At 42.7% G+C, this 23,460-nt stretch overlaps 1 protein-coding gene across 1 annotated transcript in view; it reads right to left on the reverse strand.

The window, feature by feature from the left end:
* LMTK3 (lemur tail kinase 3) overlaps positions 1 to 23,460 on the reverse strand; it is a 206,341-nt gene that overhangs the window by 57,751 nt on the left and 125,130 nt on the right. Inside the window, exon 13 of the mRNA XM_086930342.1 lies at positions 3,304 to 3,674. Coding sequence (XP_086786468.1) covers positions 3,304 to 3,674 — 371 coding nt within the window. The remainder of the gene's footprint in view (positions 1 to 3,303; positions 3,675 to 23,460) is intronic.

The following is a 23,460-nucleotide window of genomic DNA, read 5'->3' on the forward strand; positions in this document are numbered from 1 at the left end:
ATGCCCATTGAGCTATATAAAAAGACGGCGTGGACTATTGCCCCATACCTACTGCACATGTACTCCGATAGCCTGCAGGTAGATGAACTACCGCTAGATCAGCGACGGGCCACTATAGTAGCGATACCTAAACCGGGAAAGCCTGCAGCAGAATGTACCTCGTATCGCCTGATATCGCTGATCAATGCAGATGCTAAAATCCTCGCAAAGTTACTGGCGATTAGACTAACACCGCATCTTACAACCTTGATACATCCGGATCAGTCCGGTTTCATGCCGGCAGTAATACGGCACTGAACCTGAGACGCCTGCATGGGGTGATGGCCCGTATTCCATATCTTCAGGGACCAGCCCTCATACTCTCCTTGGACGCACGAATGGCGTTTGATATGGTTGAGTGGCCCTTCCTGTTCACAGTGTTTCATCACTTGGGCTTTGGCCCCAAATTATGTGCATGGGTTCGTCTCCTGTACACTAAGCCGGTGGCGCATATTACGGCCAATGGACACATTTCTGATTACTTTCCACTGCCACTGGGTACACGACAAAGGCTGTCCCTTGTCGCCACTGCTTTTTGCCCTGGTGCTGGAGCTGCTGGCAGCGTGGATTAGGTGGGAGCCAATGATACGGGAACTCAAGTGGGTTGAAGGGTGGGAAGACCACATCTCCCTATATGGGGATGATGTACTGTTATATATGGCCTCCCAGAGGTGCTCCATACTGATTCTCCTAAATATCTGCGAGATCTTTGGGCGGGCATCTGGATACACCATAAACTGATCCAAATCTGCCTTATACGTACTACACGGCCCCCCACCGCAACTTCCTGAAGACTGCCAATTCCAGGTCACGGACGACACATTTAAATATTTAGGTATATACATAACAGCCAATCCAGAAGAAATCTGACGCCCCCGTTAGAGCGCCTACAGAGGGATGCAACACAATGGGGATCATTGCCGCTGACACTGTTGGGAAAGGCAGCGATTTTTTAAATGATGGCACTTCCTCAATTTCTGTATGCGCTGGAAAACACACCGCTCCCAGTACCTCCAAGCTACCTCAAAACGATAGCGGCCCAGATTTCCAACCTGTTGTGGGGTAATAAACCGGCGGGCATAGCGCAGAACAAGTTGACTCGTGGATGGTACGACGGTGGGATAGCACTCCCAAACATACAATTATACTATTGGGCGGCGCAACTAAAGGTAATCAACCAGTGGATACATGCCCCACGGGTAGACCCGCATATAAAGCGGACAGGTTCATATTAGGAACCGGAAATATGCTCTCTGCTCTTTACAACAAGAGGCAAACCCCTGTAATAATAGGGCCCACAAAGCACACAGTCACCAAATGGCATGCTGCACAGGCTATAATGGGCTGGCAAGGGGTTATAACCCAACTCACTCCTCTTTGGGACACGAAGCAGCTGGGAAGGCTCAGGAATAGTAAGGGCTTCGAGCAGTGGGACGCAATAGGCATGTCCACGGTGGGTGACATGTGGAATAAGGGGGAAGAATTTACATTCAAGCGTCTCCAGCAACAATATGAACTGGCACCCTCAGAAATCTTTAAAGACATGCATATAAAACACTCGTTGACAGCGGCCATACGTCCTGGTACCGAGTACTGGAAGCCCTTCCCTTGGAGGACAGGTTACTGACAGAATATATGCATAAGCGGGCTACATCATTCACTTACCGCAAGTTAGTTAACAGCCTTCCGGACCTCTCGGCGCCACTCAGGGACAAATAGTCCAGCGCTGTAGGAGACCTTGATGACACAGACTGGCCTTGCTGCGGGAGGTGGGCATACCTTCACAACTCAGACTAGTGCAGCTTAAAATCCTACATCGAACCTACTACACTAGGCCCACCCTGTGTAAGATGGAAAAAACATTGCATCCATATTGCCTCAGGCGCTGTGGGGAGGAGGGTACTTTTTACCATACCATATGGCGCTGCCCGAATATTGCTGACTCCTGGAAAAAAGTGATGAGAACAATATCGCAGACAGAAGGGGTGTTGTTGGTACTGGAGCCCAAGAGGTGTTTGTTAAATATATGGGAGCCAAAGGACCTTACTCACCCGGCACAAGACTGGGCCACGCTGGGGATAATGGTTGCTAAACGCAATATTGCGCAAAAATGGGGGGTGGAGGAGGTGCCGTCTCTAGCCGCATGGTGCAAAGACATGGACACAGCTATGGTGGCCGAGAGAACAGAGTTCATTAACAGTGGATGTCCCCGAAATGGAGCAAGATATGGGGAGCATGGAATAAATTCAGGGGAGACATTTGTGAACCACCGCGGGAACAGAGGGAGGAAAGTAGGGATGAGGAACACTAAGGAAGTTAGCATGAACAACATGACAGGTATTGTTATAAATTCTGACGAAATGTATGCCAATGTATTAATGATGTGGGGATGCGTAATGTTGATTTGCATTGTGTTTGTACACCAACCGGAGGTCTTCGGCCTTGCTGACTATAAATATAATAAAAAAGAATTTAAAAAAAATGGAAAGGAGAAGAATCAAAATGTATCAATGTCTTCACTGTTGGGGGAATCTAAATACGAAATCAAAATTGTAATAATTTAAAGTGGAATAACGGTTATTCAATATTGTATGACTAATGTTCTATAACCTTCATCCAAACATCACATCTGTTGTTTTACCATATCATTACGGGAGATAAAACTTGTAATCAACTATTTTTACGTTTCATGGCTTTTCATATTTTGAAAACCTTTTTACAAGGTCTATTGCATTGACAACTCTTTTATTCCCTTTGTAGGTGTAGTTAAACCCAGCCAAAAGGTAGAGCAGGGCTGTTCAAGGTTAAAGGCGAGGATTCAGGCAAAAGGTGGTTGGAGGAGAAGCTAAGTTTTGAGAGTAGAAGTGAAACTGGATTCTCAGAGTGAAGATGGAATGTTACTGTCAATAAGTGCAATTGGTAGATCTCCCCAGATTAGGTTAGAATGTCAGTTGCAAATTGAGTTCTCTAATATGTACATTTAAGTTGTTTTCAATGTATCAAAAAACTGTGACCACAGAAGTTGTGCTTTATAACAGCCACATATTACAAGGAGCCTATTGCTTTAAGAGTTTCGTGTGCATTTAATATGTATTGAAACTATCAGCTATTGTAGAAAAACAACTTTTTATATCGTTATTTTCAAATATGAGCACACCAAAATATAAATATGCAGAGTAAAAGCACCTATGCCTACTGAAGGACATTGAAATTGTGATGTAGTGCTCAGTCTGGCAGCACAAGTAATTTGCAGGCAAAGCTCACCTGGTCAAACAAGAAGACAGTTACATCATCAAAAAAGGACACCATTTTCCTCTTCCGGTCATTGTCATCGTCCGCCTCATCTGCCGACCTGGGGGACTTGAGTAAGCTGCGTAGATTGCGAGCATCGTCTGTCTCCGTTACAATGATGGGGACGCCTCCCGCCTCAGCCTCCGAACCTCGCCCTGGATGCTTCACTAGGTTGCCAACTTCCTCCTCCTCTTCCTCCTCTTCCCTGTGGTAAGAAGGGTCGGGCTGGTAACGGCCACCGGAGCCCTCTTCTCTATTGTCCCAGAAGGACTTCCGGCCGGTGGGGCTCGGGAATGCTTGAAGGTTCAGCGGCGGAAGGGAGAGTGATAGCCGGGCGACTTTTGCTGTAAAAGGCACAGAAACAATAAATGCAACAAGGGATGTTTAGAAACTTATCATTAAACAAGCCAACATTAATAAGAACTTTCCTTAGGGATGAACTTGACAGAAAACATGCCCGTGTAGATTTCCTTGTGGAGCATATTTTTACCAAAATGTCCTGCTCCCACTGAGCAATAAAATTCAAGAGGCACATTCAAGTACCCACTATTGATTCCCACTAACTTGAATTGCTCACAATACAGTGCCTGCTTCTACGGATTTGAAACAATAAAGTATCTACTCCTCTCCACATTATTCTTGAACTGATTGCAATAATGTACCTGCTCCAAATCACTAGTGAAACACTCAGAGACAGATTTACACGGTCTAGCGCATATCTGCAAATCAGCAGGGATGCGACAGAACACTTGCGACAACCAAAACAACCTGTGCGCCACCACTGATGCGCCGCATTTACAATGCGGCGCGCCATGGCGCACGGATGGGCAGATGCGTGTCGCATCCCTCGCAAAAAAAGGCGGCGCATTGCTGGAGTCGCGTCGCGAACGCGACGTGGCTCCAGCAAGGCTCTGGGGCGCCCTATGCCTAACATGCTGGGTCACTCCTGGGTCACTCCTAAATCCTGCTTTAAGCAGGCGCAGGGTTTTGACGCAGTATGGCCGTAAAAGTGACTCAGTGAAATCTTGTAGATTTCACAGCGTCAATTTTACGAGGTGTACCTGCGAGGGAACGCCCCCCCTGTGCCGGAACACCCACATGAAACCTGACGCAGGTTTCATGTGGCGCAGGGCTTTACAACGTGACCCATCTCCCTAGATGCGTCACAGTGTAAATACGGCGCAACATGGTGCATGGTTTACCCCGCCGCTGCGTCACAGAAATGATGCAACGGCGGCATGAATGTGTTGCAAGGGGCTTGTAAATCTGCCCCACAGAGTCCAGGAAAGTCACTGCTACGTCATTTGTCATAACAAATAACATCTTCCACTTAATACAATAATGTATCTCCTTCAACTTACAATGAGATGGATTTAGCACAATAAAGTCTCAGATAAATATCACCAATGAAATACACCAGTCACATTATATTACTTGCTCCAGCTCAAAGATTGGTGACATGAAACTACTAATTTCCACACCCTGAATGTCAGTATGCAGTATATATTTTTTTATTCAGGAGTTATGTTCATTGCAAACCAGGCCCAGAGGCATCACAACATTATAAAGGCATAGGTGGGTGAGATGGAGAGACTGTTTTCAGAAGTGCTGTGACTACAAAGCAGATAAAAATGTTCAGGTTTTTCAACAAGCTAGAGAAAATAAATATTTGTTTTCAAAGACCATTTCAATAGATGGCATAGGCGATAGAGTTAATTGATGTTAGCTGAGTGTAATAAAGGTTGAAGTACCTTTAGGTTTTTAGTTCAATAGCTAGTTAGAAGTTGAGGTATTGGATAGCAATAAACGTTCAAGCTCTCTTCTGAAATACTGATGTGCTGGAATCTTACTGAGAAAATGATGGATTAAGGCTCTGTTGCAACAAACGGCAAAATGCTTTTTCGCTTTTCTAGTTTGGTGTGGATTGTACCGTGCTAATCCAATGTTGAAGGTCAGAAAACAGAGGTTTGAGGTGAGAGTGCCGCTGGTGTTGTAGATTGCTTCATATAAGGGAGCTGCTCTAAACGTATAACATGAAAACTAATGAGGATTCCCTACTTTTTTTGCATAATGTATGCAGCTCACTTAGTCTGAGAGGGAATTGTTTGGATTTATTCTGATAGCTCCCTTGTGTCAGCACAAAGCTATGCATCTCTGGCGAGCTCTCCCTAGAAATAAACCCATGTGTCAGGTGCTGCTATTTTTCATCCCAGAATGGCCTGGAAGGTGTTTTTCCATTCTAAATCTGTAATACTGTGCCTGGTAATGATAAAATAATGGTAAACGGTTTTGCCATTTTTAAGCTCTATGTGGATAGCATTACCTATTCCTATGTGTAATGACTCTGCTACAAAAATGAGAAAAGGCTTTGCGGCTTTTCTAGCTCAGCGTGGATGGCACTGTGCTAATTCCAAGCTTAAAAACTCTACTACAAGAACAGACATTTAAGGTGAGCATATTTGGAGTGTCTGTGGGGTCGTATAGTGTAGCAACACAAAAAAGTGATGGACGGAATGCTGAACATCGTCAAACATTCAAACGCAGTCACAGATCTGGGGTTAAACTATTGTTGTTTTGCTCACCATGCCACCCCAGTTTGGACCCAGCCATGTGCAAATTAGTCTTGACCCTGCACCCCATGGGAACAGTCCAGACAGAATGGCCAGGCCAGGTCCTCCCTGAACTGGAAAACAAGTATCCAATGATCGGTTTCGGGGTATCACTCCTCATCAGCCATGTTAGCTTTAAACCAGTGGCATAGATAGCACGGGACCCACATCTGGGCATACCCTTCAAACTTAGGGCGACTATAGCAACACAAAAAGATGATGGACAGAATGATGAACACTGTCAAACATTCACCCCCACTCACAGATCTGTAGATCTTGTAGAGCGTTCCATATAAAGGAGCTACTCTCCAGCTAATACTTTAGAACTATCCAGGGCTCCTTTTTCTTTTTAGAAGTACCAATAAGTTTGTACTTCAATACCAAGAAATAGTTATGCATTTAACATTCAAACCTTGGCCAAGCATTGAGCACTACTGAGGCGCAACCCTAAAAACCTTTGATCGCAAATTGTACTTTCAATTTAGTGTGGTCTCCCTTCCATTAAAATCCGCAAGATCTACAGATCGATCCCCACCGGTACCAGAAAGACAGGCACCCAGGCCCTCGTCAGCAGCAGACTGTACTACGGCAACACCCTCTACGCAGGAACCTCAGCCAAACTCCAGAAACGACTACAACGCATTCAGAACACCTCTGCACACCTCATCCTCGACATCCCCGCCAGAGCCACGTCTCAGCCCACCTGAAAGACTGGCTCCCCGTCAACAAGAGGATCACCTTCAAGATCATCACCCACGCTCACAAAGCCCTTCACAACACCGGACCAGCATACCTCAACGAACGACTCACCTTCTATACCCCGAACCGCCAGCTTCTCTCCGCTGACCTCACCCTCGCCACCTTCCCCCAAATCCGCAGAGCGATCGCCGGCGGCAGATCATTTTCCCACCTCGCCACTAAAACCTGTTTTAGCCTAGGACAGACCCAGGACCTGCTGGCCTTCAGGTGACTCCTCAAGACCTGGCTGTTCAAGCAGAAGCAGCACCTCCGCCCCCCCCCCGTCCCTCCTCCCCTCAGCGCCTTGAAACCCTCACGGGTAAGTAGTGCGCTCTACAAATGTATTGATTTATTGATTAACATAAAATGTACAGATTTTTTCTCTCTTAAGTATTGGTAGTCACTGTCATCGGACAATTCTTTCCCTAAAGCTTTTAGCTCACTCTTGAAGATTTCTATTTGTAAAGACCGTGGAAGCTGCTTTACTTTCATAGCAGTGCTAACGGCAGCCTGGTTAGTCCTAACCTTTTTTGCCCATTTTAATTCACTTTGCACAATTTCATTCTTGCACCATTGAGATATTTGTTGTCCATCCTCCCCACTCAGTTTCCCCCAGAATCCTATTAGGGCTTTTGAGGGCAGCATATTCCATGAAATCATGCCAGTTTCTAATCTTATTGCTTGGATCATGGCTGAACTGGGATGTGAGAGTAAGTACTTCATGCATATCCCCTCCTCAGCATTCCACCTGTTTTTACCACTAATATACAGCAATTCAGCTCCATATTGAAGTTGCAGGGGATCATTGCTTCATAGGCTTTTAGCAATGGTCTACATGACATTACTCCAAAGGCCTCATTAATTTTTTTCAGCCCACTCACTGAGGCAAAAGCCCTAGTCTTTAGGGCCTCTAGGTGAAAATTCCATTTCAGAGACCGCTCGAACCAGAATACAAGGTACTTATATTCATTAACTACTTCAAGTATCTCAAAGCCTAGGTGCCAATTAAATTTGCTTTTAGTTTTCCCAAAGCACAGCACTCGAGTTTTGTCCATATTTAACACTAATTTTTTGCACCAACAATAGTTCTCAAATTTCTCTAATTTCTAGTGCAGTCCTATTTCAGTCTGGGCTAAGATCACAAGATCATCTGCATACAGTAGGCATGCCACATGTTTACCATTCATCTTGGGACTAAATCCATTTGCGGCAGCTAGGGTAACAGGCAGATCGGCAACAAACAAAGAGAAGAGTAGAGGGGCTAATACACAACCCTGTCTCAACCCATTATTCACTTGTATTTTTTGTGTTAAGGTCCCCCTGGTATGCAAAATACCCTGAGCCTAATTACTCCAATACAGCTCCTGAATTAGCCTTAAGAGGTCTTTTGGGATATCTAATTTTCTCAATGCTTCCCATGGGTGATTTCTGTCTACAAGATCAAAAGTTGCACGGAAGTCTACAAAGCAACAGACTTACAGACTTCACAGACTTACATGCAATGGACCAGAGCGAGAAACAGTGGTCAGTTGTCGAGTGCCGTTCCTTAAATTCCCTGTGTTCCGGAGGTACTATACGATTATGATAGACTCAATCTTTTAGCGTTCCCAGGATGATTTTTGCAAATACATTTTCGGCTACATCTAAAAGATCGATCAGCCTATAGTTTTTTGGGCTTTTTATCTCTGCCTTTTTATGTATTGGCCTGATAATTGCCCCTCTCCAATTTTCTGGTAGAATCCCTGTATCCGAAATTCTATCAAACAACCTGTAGAATAACTCTGCCCACCAATCAGGACAATTTTTTATAATTATCACAGGCATATTATCAGGCCCAGCAGCTCAGGTAAGGCGTAATCTTACCATTATATTTCTAATGTTTCTTAATACAAACTTAGCTCGTGTATCCCCTCCCAAGGGGTTACTTGTTTCCCCACCATATCCACTTCTTTACCACATTTGAGAAAGAAATCGACTAGAGAAAAGTTGATGGCTCAAATAAAGTTCTTAAAAGGTTGGTGAAGAAGTTTTTCAAGCACCATCACTAGGAGATCAGCAATTTGTGCAAGGTGGAAATGGGAGTTTGTGAGGTAGAGGGAAAGGGAAAAGCTTTTCTGACAATGGCAACATTGCTAATAACAATGCTAATAATGTGCAATTAAAATCGGGAGCATGTCACATTTGTGGTAAAGAAGGTCAATGGAAGCAAATTTGTAGATTTATTTTGAATGCATTTTAAAATGGAGTCGGAAAACGGTCCTCAAATGCAGCATAATATAAATTAGATAGCACAGAATAGGATGATGCAGTCAGTGGCCCCAACCCTACCAGCGTCTGTGCAGAACAAGCAGAATGTAAGGCAGTTCAATAGGAATGTGCCTTAAGCCACAACCCTACAACGACCTATGTATATGTATATGTCAGAATTTCAGCCAAATCTAACATTTCAGCAGAAAACATTCAGTAATTCATGAACATTGTCCATAATTTGCAGCTACACTTGGGGTTCCTGCAGGACCTAGTTTGTCCAGGATGGTCCATATCTAGAAAGATAGGTTAATCTTACTCAGAAACATGGACATTTGAAAAAACCCATTACATTTTTTTTCTGCAACATTAGATACGATAGAGGCAACATTGAATAGATGTATGAAAAGTATTGCAGCCACTGCTTTGGCTAGTCTTCAGAGTGAGGAAATAGACACTTATTGTGTTGGTTTCACATTCATTTGAAATATATTAGACTCATACACATACCCAGCATCTCACAAACAATTGCCTGACAAAATATGAGCAAATTATTTTGGCGACTGAGAACATGTCAATAAAATCCTGCCACACTCTTGCCTTCACTAATAAAAAGAAGCAGAGCAAGCTGGAGAAAGAATTAATAACGTTGGGCACAATTGCATTGATGTGTCAGAATTGTGTACCAAACCAAGACCAATTGGCTGATCTTATTTTATTTGTAAGAATGTTCTTGTTTAAGAGACCATCATAGAATTCTACAAGCAGCATATGCAGTTTGGAATGGAATGAGAATTTATATAGCGGAAAACTGCCACCCTACGGGTATCCTGGCGCTTGGAATAGAAATAACGTTAAGACAGCAAGCTCAGTTGTCAATATCCAGAGAGCTAATAGGCATTCCTTGGAAAGAGCCAGGTTTTCAGGCTCTTCCTAAACCCAATCAAAGAGCTTTCCTGCCTAAGATTCAAAGGCAGCCCATTCCAGATGTGTGAGGCAAGTACTCCGAAGGCTCTGGCCCCCCCTTCCGGGATTTCTTAAATCTGGTAGTTGTTATCAGATTGGTATTTGACGATCGGAGCTGCCTCCTTGGCTTATACCAAGTAAACATTTCTTGCACAGGGATAGGACCCTGTCCATGTGCTGCCCTATACATGATACAGAGAGATTTAAAATAAATTCTCTCCGTAATGGGCAGCCAAAGGAGATCTTTTAATGCCAGTGTCGTAGAGGACCTGCGTTGTCTGTTTAGCGCCAGTTTTGCTGCCACTGCCTGAACTCTCTGTAGCCTCTGCACATTGTATTGAGGTGCTCCCAAGTATAGAGAGTTACAATAGTCCAGCCTGCTCAGTATTACACTTCTCACTACAAGCGATCAAGAGTCTTCTGGGAGTAGGGGAAGGATCTTACGCAATACTCGCAGCAGAGAAAGGCACACACTGGCAGTCTTGTATATCCATTTGGAGATTTTCATCAACCGTAACTCCCAGGTTGCGTACCACCGTAGCTGGAACCAAGGATTCATCCTCCGGAGTAAGTCTAAATTCTAACGGCAGATGTTGAGACACTCTGGTAGCTGGACAGTACACCACCTCAGTTTTTCCCCCATTAAGCTGTAGGGATTTTTTTCTGAGCCAACTTGCAGTTTGACACATACATTCCTGGAAGGTGTTCCGAGGACACCGCTTGTTTCCCCTCCAGGGAGAATATCAGTTGAGTGTCATCCGCATAGTTCACCAAGTCAACCCCAAAAGACTTAATCAGGGGGAAAAGAGGATGCAGGTAGATGTTAAACAAAATTGGGCTTATTGCCGAGCCCTGTGGCACCCCGTGGTGTACGGGGACATGTCAGAGACAAACAGTGTAAGAGATACAGCTTGTTGTCTTCCTGACAAGTACGATCGTAGCCACTGCATGGCTCGACCTTTAATCCCCATACTTTCCAGTCTCTCAACCAGCATGGCCTGGCTCACCGTATTAAATGCGGCTGACATGTCCAATAATACAAGGACCGAGGAGTTACCATTGTCAGCACGCATTCGCAGGTTGTTCATTTGCGTTGCCAGCGCCGTCTCTGTCCCATGTCCCGGACGGAAGCCAAATTGATCCCTGTCCAGCAAGAGATTGTCCTTAAAATAACCTGACAAACTTTTACTGACAACCTTCTCCTGAATTTTAACCGGATAGGGCTATAGGGAGATGAGTCTAAAGTTTGCTGGATCAGTGGGGTCCAGGGAAGACTTTTTCAATAAAGGAGTTACAACTGCATGTTTCCATACCTCAGGAACCACCCCTTCCTCCAGTGACTGACAGCAGATCCTCCATAGCCCGTGAAAGGTTTCTTTAGCCAGAGTCTTCCATATTTTATGGGGAAACGGGTCTAAAGGGGATCCTGATGATACACTAAGAGCGAGCTGGTTAAATTACTCCTCCGAAGGGGCATAAAAGTTGTCCAGGGAAGTGGTGTTCTGGGAGACAGTATCAGGAATCCAAGCCGAGTCATCTAGACCCTCCGATTGAAGTTTACTGACGCTGTTGGTTATTTTGTCCTTAAAGAAGGAAGCAATTGCGCCAAAAAGTTCCTGTGATGCCACTACCTTATTGCTTGTAGAGGCTGGACTTGCAAGCTCACTAATGATCTTAAAGAGGGCTTTGGTGCTATTGGGGGCTTGAAGGATAGCCTCAGCATAATAGTCTGCTTTGGCCCTGGCAATCGATTCCTCATACTGGGTCTGAGCCCGTTTCAGCGCTTTTTTTATCAGGGTCCCCGTAGGCCCTCCTCCATTTTCTCTTTGCCCTTTTACATACTCCCCGCATCTGTTTCAATTCCTCATTATACCAGGGAGCCGAAATTTTTTTCCTGACCTTTACGCATCTTATCGGGGACAACGGTTCAAGGGTTTCCACCACTGCATTACAGTAGTTCTGGTAGTTATCATCTACTGAGGAGAAAGACCACTGACCCTTAAAAGGCAGATGGGCCCAATTTTTACCACCTTATTCTATTCTCTATCCTTATGAAAGGTCGATGACTGGTTGTTTTTATCCACTAAGTTAGGCAACTTAATTAAAAAGTGGATCAGGAAGTGGTCAGTCCAGGTCTGAGGCGAAATGTCGACCACCTCCGTCTTAGCCTGATTCGCAAACAGGAGGTCCAAGATATGTCCTCCTGAATGAGATTTTTGCATTACCATTTGATGGAGACCCAGGTTCTCACAGGTGTGCCTTAGGTCCCTTAGTTGGTTGCCTAGGCTACCGTTGTCCCATAACTTAAAGTCTCCCAGTACCAACATATGTTCGGGGGTTAAACTCAGATTGGTAATAGAGTTGAGTAGATCCTGGTACTGGGTATCTGCCCCCGGGGGTCTATAACAAAGTACACCCGTAAGTAATCTGCCTTTAGTCTCCTGGATTGAGAAGCCCAGACTTTCGATCCCAACAACCTCATCTACCTGTAGGGGTGCAAAGTCCCATTCTTCCTCAAAAATTACCCCAACTCCCCCTCCTCTTCCCGATGTCCACGGTATATGAAATATTTTGTAGCCAGCAGGGCATGCAAACCCCAGGTGCACCAGCGAATCTGAGGTGGTCCAGGTTTCCGTTAGGAAGAGGGCATCCAATTCCATGTTTCTAACATGCCGGAGACCTTGTGGTAATGTTTTTTCAGGGATCTACAGTTAATCAGACCACACTTGAGGGTGTTCTTACATTGATCCAACCCAGTAGGTAGAGAGGGAGTCCCTCCTTTATCCCACTTACCTATAGTGAGTAGCTGTTCCCTGGTGTATTCAATTCTGTCCTGGTGTAGGCTGCAATGGACAGCGCGACCGGTGTGCAGACGGGCTTGCCTCTGGCGCTGCACTCTTGCATTGCTAGTTCTTTAATAGGCAAGCAGGTGCCTGACAGCTAGAACACCGCCCCTGAAGTTCGGCCGAGCCCAATTCCCCTCACCCAAGATGGCGCTCGTGAAAGACGCCCGCTACTCTATTCCCGCTAAAGCAGCGGAGTGGCTGAGTTCAATTTTAATGTGCGGGGAAGAGTGACACCTAATAAAAACAAGGACACTTTAAAAAGATTTTAAACAAATTTCGCAATTTTAGCAGTTAAATTGTATTTCTATCTAGGACCCTAATTTGATATTCCCGATTCATGCCCTTATGTGGTTATAACTAATAATATCCTTATAAAGGCATAAGAATCATATCCATATTTAGTAATAGCCCATGCAGTCCAAAACACGGCAAGGCTACTCCCATAGACTCCTAGAAAGCACAACGTGTTCTTTAAACAAACCAAGCCTCCAGCAGCCCGGGAAAACCCCCTGCTTTTGTTTGGATTTGCACAAGAACTCCTAGAGTCCAGAAAGAACTGTTAGTTCTTAGTGACGTCTTATGTCCAACCTTACGTCAAACCCGGCACCTTTCAGGTATAAATATACCAACGTTGCCTTAAGCAAACACACGGTGGTTGGGAGCAGAGCGACGTTCTACTTGCCCGGGAGCCCAGCTGTTATGAGAGCCGATGGAAGCCGCCCCTCCCCTTGACACACTGAGAGAGACGCTGTCTTTTTCTCCAGCCGAGAAAATCCAGCTCCGGTGTTCCCAAGTCACCCTCGCGGGTTGCTGGGAGATCGAGTCCTGAGAAGCGAGATACAAGACCTCCTTCATTCTATAACCAAGTTACGGAGCTGATTAAAACCTTAGAGAGAATTCTTGATTCCGATACTTGGCAAAAACTTAACTTAACTTAAAAACTGCAACTTACTTACTCCTTCCCACGTATTAGGCTTAGGTCAGGTACACCGGGGTAGGCGTATTTAGAAGCACCAGTTGAGTTCGTTAGTCAATGTTTTTATGTATGTATATATTTTATCCATTTGAAAGTATCAGATGGCTAAGAAACCATATCAATGCTTTTACAGTAATATTTCATAGTACTACTTTTACTGTACGCACTTTACTTTATAATAAGTATTGCAATCGTGGCAATTCATTTCTCTTGCATGAGAAAGAAGACTGCTCAATAAAATAACACCTTTTATTGAAAACGCCTGTCTCTCTATTTCTCTGCACTCTGGTGGAACTAAGCATGCACGATTGACTGAGTGAAATAGTTGTCTATTGTTTTCACACGACTCTGGAGATACACTCTTTATTCTGGGGGAGCAAAGTTGTCATGTTTATGCGGTTGTCAGAAACTAATCCCTCTTGTCTAAATCAGGACGGTTTACCTTTCCTGAACATTCAAGAACGTTTCTAGTGACCTCTGAGCTGGCTGGAAAAACTAATTAAGTCTAACTTAGTCAGTAGAGACCTAGATGACCTCAGTCCTACGTCTACACTGCTTTTTATGTTATTCCAATGCGCAGAGCCTATTGGGAAAATAGGAACTACACTACATGGCGCCCAACATTTGGTAAGGTGATAAAACTAATGCAAGACACTAGAGTAACTCAGTCGTGCTTTTCACACAGACCCCTTTCTCCCGTAAAAACTCCAATAGACGTCTGGAGTGGGTGAAAGGTTAATATCCGCCGGAACTTAGTAGGATGAGAATCCTATGTATTAGTTCTTGGTTTAGTCAACGTTGAAGGATACAGTGTTCCAAAATATTGTGCACCTAATCTTTGTTTCTTTGAAACTTGATCTGCAACAAAACTTTCTGTCAGTAAGATAGGAGAAAGTGAAGAAGATAGGGAACAGGCTAGAATAACAGCTCAACTCATAGCGGATGACACAACCATCCAAGAAACTGATCCGAATGCTATACTCATTCCGGTCAATATAAGAAGAACTATAACTCTTAAACTTATAGAAAATGGACTATCACCCAGAGGTGGTACGGTCATATTCGTGATAGAGGCACATGAGTATCGGCAGACAGAGGTGTTCTACACATGGATACATTTTCCAGCAGCACACGCTGTGACAAAAGATTTCCACTATTACAAAATAGAGGAACCTACGGATATATACACTCCTTTTGAGGACTTTGAAATCCCACTAACTTACCAAGAGCACCTGCTCTGATTTAAAGGCGCCCTAAAACATCAAAATCACATCACCAGGCACGGTCCACTAATTAGACCAGGAGCCACGTGGCCAGTTCTAGCCAGCTACGCAACACACCCAGACATTGAAACAATGTCCAGCGAAGAACTCCTAGTTAAACTAAAAGAATTAACAAAGGCATATAGAGAATTAGTTCAATTGGCAAGGGACGATATAGAGTACCTCCAGAAATTGAAGGAAACAGATATAACAGACCAACCATTTGAACTTGCCAGAATCATAGAAAAATCCTATGAAGAGCTAGGAAGAGATAGTTTGGGTGGTAAACCGGTAAAACCCCAACGAACTAAAAATCCTGAAAATAAATTTATTAAAAATAATCTAAATACTCCAAAAAAGGGTTGGGAGGGTAATAAACAATCCACTCCCAAGGAAAAACGTTTCCAGTCCAGAGGAAGTTCTCCTCAACGAAGAGAAAGATCTCCTGGCCGAGGAGGCAAGTCTCCCCAAAGGGAACCCTCTGAGAAAAGATACAGCCTTAGAGATAGGGATAAATTAAGAAAACCTGATAGATATCAAGATATTGATACACGTCCCTCTCGATCTTTCAGACTTCCTCACAGAAATTGGAAAGAAGAGGATGGTCAGAACACAAGGAAGAGCACGTCAAGTCCAAAGACAAAGAACCTGCTCATCAAAGTAAAAAATCAGAATTTCCCAGAAAGAAGGTAGCAAGAATTAAAATTAAACATGCCGAGGATTCTGAGGACACAACTGAAAAACGGAGAGTGGGCCCAGACAATGCTAGACAGCGCAGCAGAAGTGACAATAGCTCGCAAGATCCTGATAGATCTTCTGGAGACAATGGACACAAATGAATACATTCAGGTGGAAACGGCAGACACACAAGTTAATGTGCCCCATAAACTATATGAAATAACATTATGCATAGAGGGAGATAAAACTAGGAAAATATAAGGTCTCTTTTGGGAGAAACTTTCTAAAGGCTATGACATCCTGTTAGCTGAAAAAGACTGGCCACCAGAGTTTGTCAGGGAGTGCCCTCATGGCGAAGAAATGAATATGCCTGCCTTCTCAAATCATATTCCGATTCATAAAAAAGACATATTAGCAAGAAAATGGGCAGTGGTCCAAGCTCCTGCTTTATATAAGAATTATGTAGGATGGGATGAGGAGTCTCCTCCACACAAAATCCAGTTAAAAAGTCTAAACTCCTGCTGCAAAACTTTTGCAGTACAAAACTCACACAGTGCAGCACTAATGAATAACATCATGCACAAAAAATATAAAACAACATTAGATATCTCTAATGGATTCTTCTGTCAAAACATTGCCCCTGAAAGCAGGTATTTGACCGCTTTCTCAATAATGGGGTTGCAAAAACAATTTTGCAGACTCCCACAGGGATTCAAGAATAGCCCAGGATTATTCTCAGCAAGGGTAACAGAGTTACTACAAATATATGATGATGAGGCATTATCATATGTCGATGACATCTATCTTACAGACGATGAACTGGAGACTCACTTAAAAAGAGTGAGCACCATAATACTTGGGTTCGCATCAGAGGGTTACAAATTCAACATCAAAAAGTCAAGAATTGCCCATCTAACAGTCCTATTTTTAGGATATGAATTATCAAGTGAAGGCAAAAGCCTGGCAGACAACTTCCTAGTAAAGTGTGCAGTACTCCAAGCACCAAAAAACGCTAACAAATTTACAATTAATACTAGGCTTCCTGAATTTCGGTAGAACATACATTCTAAATTATACAGAGAGGGTTAAACCTCTCTATGAATTAATAAAACCTCATTTCAAACCAATAAATTGGACTCAGAAGCACACAGAAATTTTAAGATCACTACAAACAGACATGTTAGCTAAAACGAAATTACAAACTCGCGAAAACGTACGCAACCTTGTAATCCGAGTCATCCAAGGAAGATGCGGATTCACAAACCTGACCTCTAATGAGGGAGAAACGGTACCTATAGCTTACAAATCACATTTGTACACTCAAGCTGAAATGAAATTCAGTTCTACAGAAAAAATTCTGACAGCGGATCAAACTGCTGTAGCAAAAGAAAGAGCCCTAGCCCAAGGAAAGAGAATAACTGTTTATACAGCAGAATCAGCCCTTGAAAAATTAACAAGTCCACGCAATCTGAATACAGTGGCATTAGATCCAAAATGGATACAATGGGAAAATTCTCTTGCTACAGAAGACGTGAAATACTATTTTGACCAGAAACTGAAAAAACTAGATGATCTAGAATATGAACAAGAATATCCTCTGCCAATTGAAATTATGCCTCTCGAACAATATACCTGCGTAATCTATATGGACAGATTTGCACAACACTACGATGTAGATAGAAAATCCTACAATGCAGCGTGCGCGATTGTCAAAGGTTGGTGGCGCTCTGGTAAATTCAGACCTATGATTACCAAAACTGAATCACTCAGAAACTGTTCAGCTGAACGAGCTGAAATAAGATCTTTAAAGATGGCGCTTGAAAATGCAGATCGCGAATTCCCCACACTAATAGTGTGCGATTTGCATTACTGCGTCAAGTCATACAACAGTGACATGCAGACATGGAGCAAAAACGGTTACAAAGATGACACAGGTGCCACAATAAAGCATAAAACGCTTTGGGAACAAGTAGTTCTTTTACAGAAAGACCAACAAAAGACTCACATGATACATACACTGAGTCATCAACGTGATGGCGTTCACGTTGCAGGGAATTCATTGGCTAACACCCACAGCGGAAGTGGTTCAACCGGCTTCCGTAGCCACAAAAAAGCGTTCAAAAAAACATATAGATGAGAAACCATGCTGGCGGTAAAAGCCTCATTAAAGGCGATTATGCAGCATTACCTCTCAACTATCCACTCAGTAATACATACATAATTGATGCAAACTCCGTTCCTTTTACTCAAATCCCTGGAGTGGGGGATAGAGTAATTCCAAACACGAACCGGAGAGTTTTCTTGATTTAAGACGCACACATGGGACTGGGTCCAAGGCACCAACAGATCTTGAAATCTCTAATAGAATTACAATCAGAATACTGGTGGCCGGGGATGAGCTTGCAAATTTACAAATTTGCAATGGATTGTCCAGACTGCAACAGAGATCGCAGTTGTGAACCGGACCAGACTATTGTCAGGACACCTTTACTAGAAAGCATCAGGCGATCTATAACGCAGCAATCCAACAGGAGAAATGTGTCCCCATAATTATTAAGACAAAATTAACTTGAAAATGTAGACCCCAGCGCTCGGCTGACGCCAGAACTGTTATAAAAGATTTGCGAGTCTTTATCGGCACATACGCAATTGGCATGCTACATTCTGACCAGGGTCCTGCGTTTAGCTCTCTAGCTTACAAAGAGGCCATGACCAGCATGGGCATTGCATTGCAGTACTCTTCTCCGTTCCATCCTGAGGGAAATGTGGTAGTGGAAAGAAAAAAACGTGACATAAAGCAATCTATAATGGCGAGGGTATTAGGTTCGGGTGAAGGGTGGGTCAAACATTTAATAAGTGTCCAACATAGTCTTAATAACATGCCAAGAAATTCTCTAAGACGTATCAGTCCGTACGAACTATTGTTTGGTACTAGAATGATTATCTAGGATCTGGATCGTCAAACTTCAGTGGTGAAAGAAAAAACCTTTGATATCAAAGATCATTTGGCTGTTTTACAGGACTTGAATGAAACAAGAAAGAGTCTAAGTAATATAAAGTTTAAGCCAACAACCACTGAAGAACCACCTGTCCCAGCAAGACCTGTCTGGATTCCGAAGTTTGGTATCTGGTCAGAGAAAAGTGTGCGGTGAAGAAGGAATTTGGGCCTTCTTACAGAAAAGCAGTACCTGTCTTAGCTGTCAGCGGAACAAGATCAGTAGTACTACCGCCACTTGCTGGTAAAAAGGAAAACAGAATTGTTTCCGTTGATCTGGTGAAACCACAAAGATGTGGCCGATAATAAATAGCAGAACCAGTGGACTACCAAGAAATAGCAGAAGACCAAACTTTGCTACTATCCAAGAGGTTCAAACTGAGAGACTAATCACATTCGATAAACCTGCAGTAAATAACAAGGGACTATGCAACAAAGCCATGGAACTTGTGCCTCTTGACACCCAAATTGCAACAATTCATGATGATACACCAATCTGCAACGATGTAGCATCAGACTGTACAAAGGTAACAAAAGAAAATGCAAAGATAAATGGAAATCCGGAAGCAATCTCACCAATTGACAGAACTGCATCTGGCTATTTTATCAACTTCGATGACTTTTCCGATGATCCAAGTGAACATGGAGACAAGCCAGCAACAAAAACCTTCAAAGAAAAAATAACCAAGCTTTTTCACCTACTAAAAGAAACATATCTGATTTCACCATGGATTGAATTTTGGACTGTGTTAGGTGTACTTTTTCTCCTACTTTGGCTCATCATGGTTTTATACTTGGGTAGATTTATTGATGGAAAATATAGTACAATGGACACAGCAAGCCAGAATATCAACTTGGTCCTAAAGTCTCACAGATCCTCTCACATCGAGAAAAGAGAACTATCATCAGTGAACATCACAGCCAACTGAATACCTGGTGGTATAGCATGGGACAAAACTGACTATGATATTTATGGCCCGATTGAGCTCTTAAAGTATCCACACCAGTTTAAGGTTTCCTTAAGTGACTTTGTGATACCAAGTTCCTTTCTCTGATGATTGGGATTTTGAAAATATTAATAATATGATGTCAGATTTGGTAATGTCAGCTAAATTCACTGAACATGATTATTTAAAGGGTTCATCAAATTATGAAGAATTATACTGTTACAATCACTATGGTCATCACTATTTGCATAAGTCTGCACAGCATAGAAATGTTTTTAATTATAATCAATGGGAACATTGTCCAACTCCGCCAAAAGGCAGCTCGAAGACATTCTATGAGAAATTCCCATACTTCTCAGGGTTTAACAATAGTGATCCAGAAACGCTTTATTTTAAAATGTTAAACAAAACAGGGATGAAAACAATGTTGACAAATACTAAATTGATTTATTCTGAAAACTTTTATGACAAAATGTCTACATTTGGTTTTGAGTTCTGGAAAAATACCATCATAACAAAAACCATCTGGGGTACAAAAGACTGGCAGGTACAAGGTCTAGAATCATTATTTAGAGCCTGCATGATCCCAGAAAAAATAATATTCCTGAATGATACCATTCAACAAACGACTTGTCTTGGTTTAGCTAAGATAAAAGACTTAAATAAACCGTCTATTCCGAATCCCATACCTGATAGTAATAGCACTACGGATGTGGAAATAGACGTATCCCATATTTTTCACCAAAACAGAACAAATCCTGATTGGAAAAAATGGTTGATCTGGCCCACAGACACAAACAACTGTCAAGATAGATTCCTGAACAAAAAACAGGGGTTAAAAAAATTACCAGGCCAGACCCAAGATACTCCCAGAGACAACATCCAGGGATAGTTACAACATACAGTGTAGGGAAATTATGCCTTGAGTGGCTACAGAAATCCACACTGGCTGAAATTAAGCAACACTTGACTTTACTTAAAGAAGGTGCTGACTTGCGAGATTTCATAATGGGACCTCGCAAACAGCGTCAAAAACGTTTCATAGCGGCCGGTATATACGCTGCCAGCGACGGCTCGTGGAGGGAGTTACGGTGGGGCAGGAGGGTGGGGAGGGGGAGGGGCAGGGCGGAGGTTGCTAAAAACCGGCATATGGATAATTGCAGGTAAGTAAACAATTTAATTAATAAAACGAATTTCGTAGCTCGCACTGCATTGCATTTTGCGATGCAAGGCGCACTACGAAATTCGTTTTATTAATTAAATTGTTTACTTACCTGCAATTATCCATATGCCGGTTTTTAGCAACCTCCGCCCTGCCCCTCCCCCTCCCCACCCTCCTGCCCCACCGTAACTCCCTCCACGAGCCGTCGCTGTACGCTGCATACAACGGAGCTTGGAAAGTAATGCAAATGGAAACAGCAGAAAAAATACGAGAAATTGATCGTATAAATTTGGAAAAATCACTTTCTGTTGTGGACAATGGGTTAACGACTCTGTCTTCCAGAATATATTCACTGGACAGTATTGTATCATCTGCCTTTGATATAATAGAGCAAGACTTACTAATGTTACAGCATGGTCAGTCCCAATTCAGTTCTATTGTACAGCTTGGCTGGACGTTGCAAAACCTACGTTTAGGCTACGTGCCATGGCGTCTAATCAACATAACGTCATTATTTCCTATCTTTAACCTTACTGATAAACAAATCAGTTTGGCACAAAAAGGAGCAGATTATACGATTCTGAGCATTGAAAAACTTGAGAGATTATCATTGACAATGTCAGAGAGACCTGTCATTGAATAGATAATACACAGAACCATTACAATTCCGATAACAACTTTCCAGTTTAAATATTGCCAAGAATATATATCAGCAGGCCAGTATGAAAGGTTGGGTAAAGGATACATCAAATCAACCTGGGATTTACCTTACACACACAAATGTTATAGTGAAGGGAAAAAGGAGGTATTCCTTAGTGGCAATAATTGTAAAAAATCACTAGGCGGTACACTTCTGTGCCAAGGTATTAACTTGCATGAAGCTTGCGAAGGGTCTTCAATTAACCTTTCATGCCACCTGCAAGGCACTCCTGCAAAACAGATAGAGCCATTCTTCAGACAACTTTCCAACCAAAGCTACGTTTTAATAAATGACCACAGCTGTTGTGGAATGGTGCCAGGAGAGCGTTATCTCGTAACTGTTACTTCCAGGGTCGTTTGCTGTATGCAAGTATTGTATCCAAAAAGCAATTCAGACATGGAGGCAGCAATATGGCCTTATGTGAATATCTCTTCTATTCGAATTGATACTTTAAGCAGAATGAAGTCTATTCTTTTACAGACTACTGTGCCACTGACGTCGTCCAAAGAAACGTATGATCTATAAGTTGCAAGGACGACATCAGAGATACATACCCTTTTATCAACAAACTGCCCTGTGCATTTTGTAGAAATGTTAAGTCAAATCTTAAACATGTCTGATACCAGTGGCATCGCACATGTATTTAGGACAGTTTTTTCGGGACTGTTAGCACCCTTTGAAACAGTTCTGGGCATCTTCCAGAATTTTGTCCATTCTGTCTTTGGCGGTCTACCTTTAATTTTGGGACTCGTGACAGGAATTTTATTTTTATTCCTTCTGCTCCGATATGGCAAGCCAATCCACGGACTAGACTCCAGCAATGATGGAAGAAATGATCCTAGCAATACGATACCGAGACCGTATCACTAAGGTCCTTGGAGTGGCCCGGCTAAGAGATCTGAGTACAACCTGGTTTCTTTCATTCAGACCAATCTGGCAGGATTGTATCTTACCTGTGCTTCGATGTCTGCTATGCGGAGAAGAATGTGTGTTGGACGTCTGTCTTACACTACCATTAGCAGTACCAATGGATATCGATACTTTGCTTTGTCCTGTAACGACTCATGCAACGTGTTGTCCCCAGCGGCTACCTATTCTGATGACAGCATTCATTGAGACTTCATCATTACGAGTAGGTGGCGGTGAAGTACGAGAGGAAAGCAGCACCAAACAGGTACAACCTTCTTTAAGCATTGCTGATCCAAACATCGATGATAGCAATTACGCACAGAACTGCACAGTTTCAGTATTTTCAAACTTGGTCGAACTTTCACCTGATGTTGTAGACCAATTTTTTGCGAGCCTGTCTGATATGATGTTCTCCTCTGAACAACGAGAATAACTTTTAAAAACAACAAGCACACAGCGTTCCCTGAACTCTGAATTTGGCCTTCAGTTCTGTTAAACAAAGCAACTGAAAACTTTTGGAACTATTTCTTCCCCTGAAAGCAAAATTATTTTTCTTTCACATCAAAAATATTTACCATTTTTTCCGGCACAGGGTACTCTGCTTAAAGTAGAACCATTCTTTGAGAACAGAGCTTCTATTTTTAGAAACGTTAGAGACAATATTTACCTCAGCCTCTAGCACATGTACAATATCGTATAAATATGTGATGAAATGTTCTCGACCTTCTATTCTGTAAACAGAGCCATTTCATGTGTAATTTCGCAATTCATTAAGCTGATATATATATGCATTTAACTGAATGATAACCCTGCTTAAAAAGCGTACAGTACCAATACTCATTTTTCGTGTACAAACCATACACCTTTTCAAATGCAATTATGTATTTTGGGGTGGGTTGGAAAACACACATGCATCGTTATATGTTTATATTGCTTATTATTTAGTAATGATGGACATTAATACGTGGAGTGGGTGTTGTATTTCTATTTAGGACCCTAATTCGATATTCCAGATTCATGCCCTTATGTGGTTATAACTAATTATATCATTATAAAGGCATAAGAATCATATCCATATTTAGAAATAGCCCATGC

Source organism: Lissotriton vulgaris, chromosome 7 (genome assembly GCF_964263255.1).
Source record: "Lissotriton vulgaris chromosome 7, aLisVul1.2, whole genome shotgun sequence".
NCBI classification, from domain to species: domain Eukaryota; kingdom Metazoa; phylum Chordata; class Amphibia; order Caudata; family Salamandridae; genus Lissotriton; species Lissotriton vulgaris.